This window comes from Austrofundulus limnaeus, unplaced genomic scaffold, assembly GCF_001266775.1.
Source record: "Austrofundulus limnaeus strain Quisiro unplaced genomic scaffold, Austrofundulus_limnaeus-1.0 Scaffold971, whole genome shotgun sequence".
In the NCBI taxonomy this organism is placed as follows: domain Eukaryota; kingdom Metazoa; phylum Chordata; class Actinopteri; order Cyprinodontiformes; family Rivulidae; genus Austrofundulus; species Austrofundulus limnaeus.
The window spans coordinates 158085-159631 of record NW_013953373.1 but is presented as its reverse complement, the minus strand read 5'-3'; the positions used below and the strand labels follow the sequence as shown (position 1 = coordinate 159631).

The 1547-nt window shown below is 48.2% G+C and overlaps 1 protein-coding gene across 1 annotated transcript in view; it reads left to right on the top strand.

The window, feature by feature from the left end:
• LOC106533558 (arginine and glutamate-rich protein 1) overlaps window positions 1-1186 on the top strand; it is a gene marked incomplete in the record, with an annotated part of 9627 nt that extends 8441 nt beyond the window's left edge. The window contains 1 exon segment of the mRNA XM_014029913.1: window positions 258-1186. Coding sequence (XP_013885367.1) covers window positions 258-422 — 165 coding nt within the window.
• Between the last annotated feature and the right edge of the window lie 361 nt (window positions 1187-1547).

Below are 1547 nucleotides of genomic sequence, written 5' to 3'. Positions count from 1 at the left end.
TGTTTCACAGCTGTACAGTTCATGTTGGAACTGATCCAGATGTTTCACAGCTGTACAGTTCATGTTGGAACTGATCCAGATGTTTCACAGCTGTACAGTTCATGTTGGAACTGATCCAGATGTTTCACAGCTGTTTGAAGCCTCCTGTACTGGTTGTGTTATTGTTAGTTTACCTGTGTGTTTGTGTGTGTTTGCTCCAGTGATCAGATATTGCTGACATGTGACCTCTGTGTTAAACATTTCTGCCCCCCCTCCAGGCTGAGGAGCAGTTGCGTATCGTGGAGGAGCAGAGAAAGATCCACGAGGAGCGCATGAAGCTGGAGCAGGACCGTCAGAGGCAGCAGAAGGAGGAGCAGAAAATCATCCTGGGCAGGGGCAAGTCCAGACCCAAGCTGTCCTTCTCCCTGAAGGCCACAGAATGACTCCCCCCTCCTCCCCTCCTTCTGAAGGTGTCGCCCCTCCTCCCCCCTCCTCGTCGCCCACTGCAGAGCGCTCGCTTCGTTTTGGAAGTGCTAGAGGAGGCGGGGCCTGGAGCTCAGCGTGTGAACTGGGGAAGCTCCGCCCCCTCAGACTGCACAGACATGTTTGTTTTGTTTTCTCTTTTAGGGACTTTTCATGTAGTTGATGTTCCTGACCTGTAAGTCTTAACAGTGGTCAACATGAACCTTTCTGTATCAGACTGGAGGTCCTGCTCCCTGTGCACAGCCTCAGACCGCTCAGGAGTCCCGCCCCCTTTGGATCCGTCTCACAGGRCCTGTCCTCTGCAGGAACCGGGTCTGGACTCCTGAGCTGCCTGTGGTTCAGGACGGAGGACAGGTCCGGCTCATGTGTACTGTCCTCTGTCCAAACTGTCCTGTTATCACAGTGATCCCTGATTAACAGAAGTCTGAATGATGGACAGGTGCAGTTAGTTTGGACTTCCTGCCTGTTCTGTCCCTCATTAAATTAACACGCCGCTCAGAGGAGACGTCCAGGTAAGACCAGGTGGAGGTCAGAGTGTGTGTGTGTGTGTGTGTGAGAGAGAGTGTGTGAGTGTGTGTGTGTGTGTGTGTGTGTGTGTGTGTGGCTGGCATCAGGTGGGTATATTAACTTTATTTTGTGGAATCTTAAATTTGTCATGTGAACTTTGACCCCGCCCCCTGTTTGTGAAGGGACTGACCGGATCAATAAACTCGGTAAATGATCGTCTGATGCTTTGTGTTTGTTTAAAGCTCAACCTGCTGCTGCTGGTGGACCCTGACTTTATTATAATCAGCTTATTAAAGGATCAGATCTACATTTATTCTTTTATAATTAAATAAACTTTCTTGTCTTAAAACATGAACATAGCTGAAATAATGACATGTTWGTGGTCATGTGAAGTGTTCTGGTTCAGTTGCTCAGGTCCAATCAGACAGGAAGTCATTTCTAAATAAGTCACTTCTTTAGTTCAAACTGTAAAAAGTTTTCTGGGTTAAAGAGTTAAAACTTTCAGCACATTAACAAGTAAAGAAGTCGTGTGTTCGGTTCTGGAGCCTCCAGGACTCACTGTGGTTCTGCTGACCCAT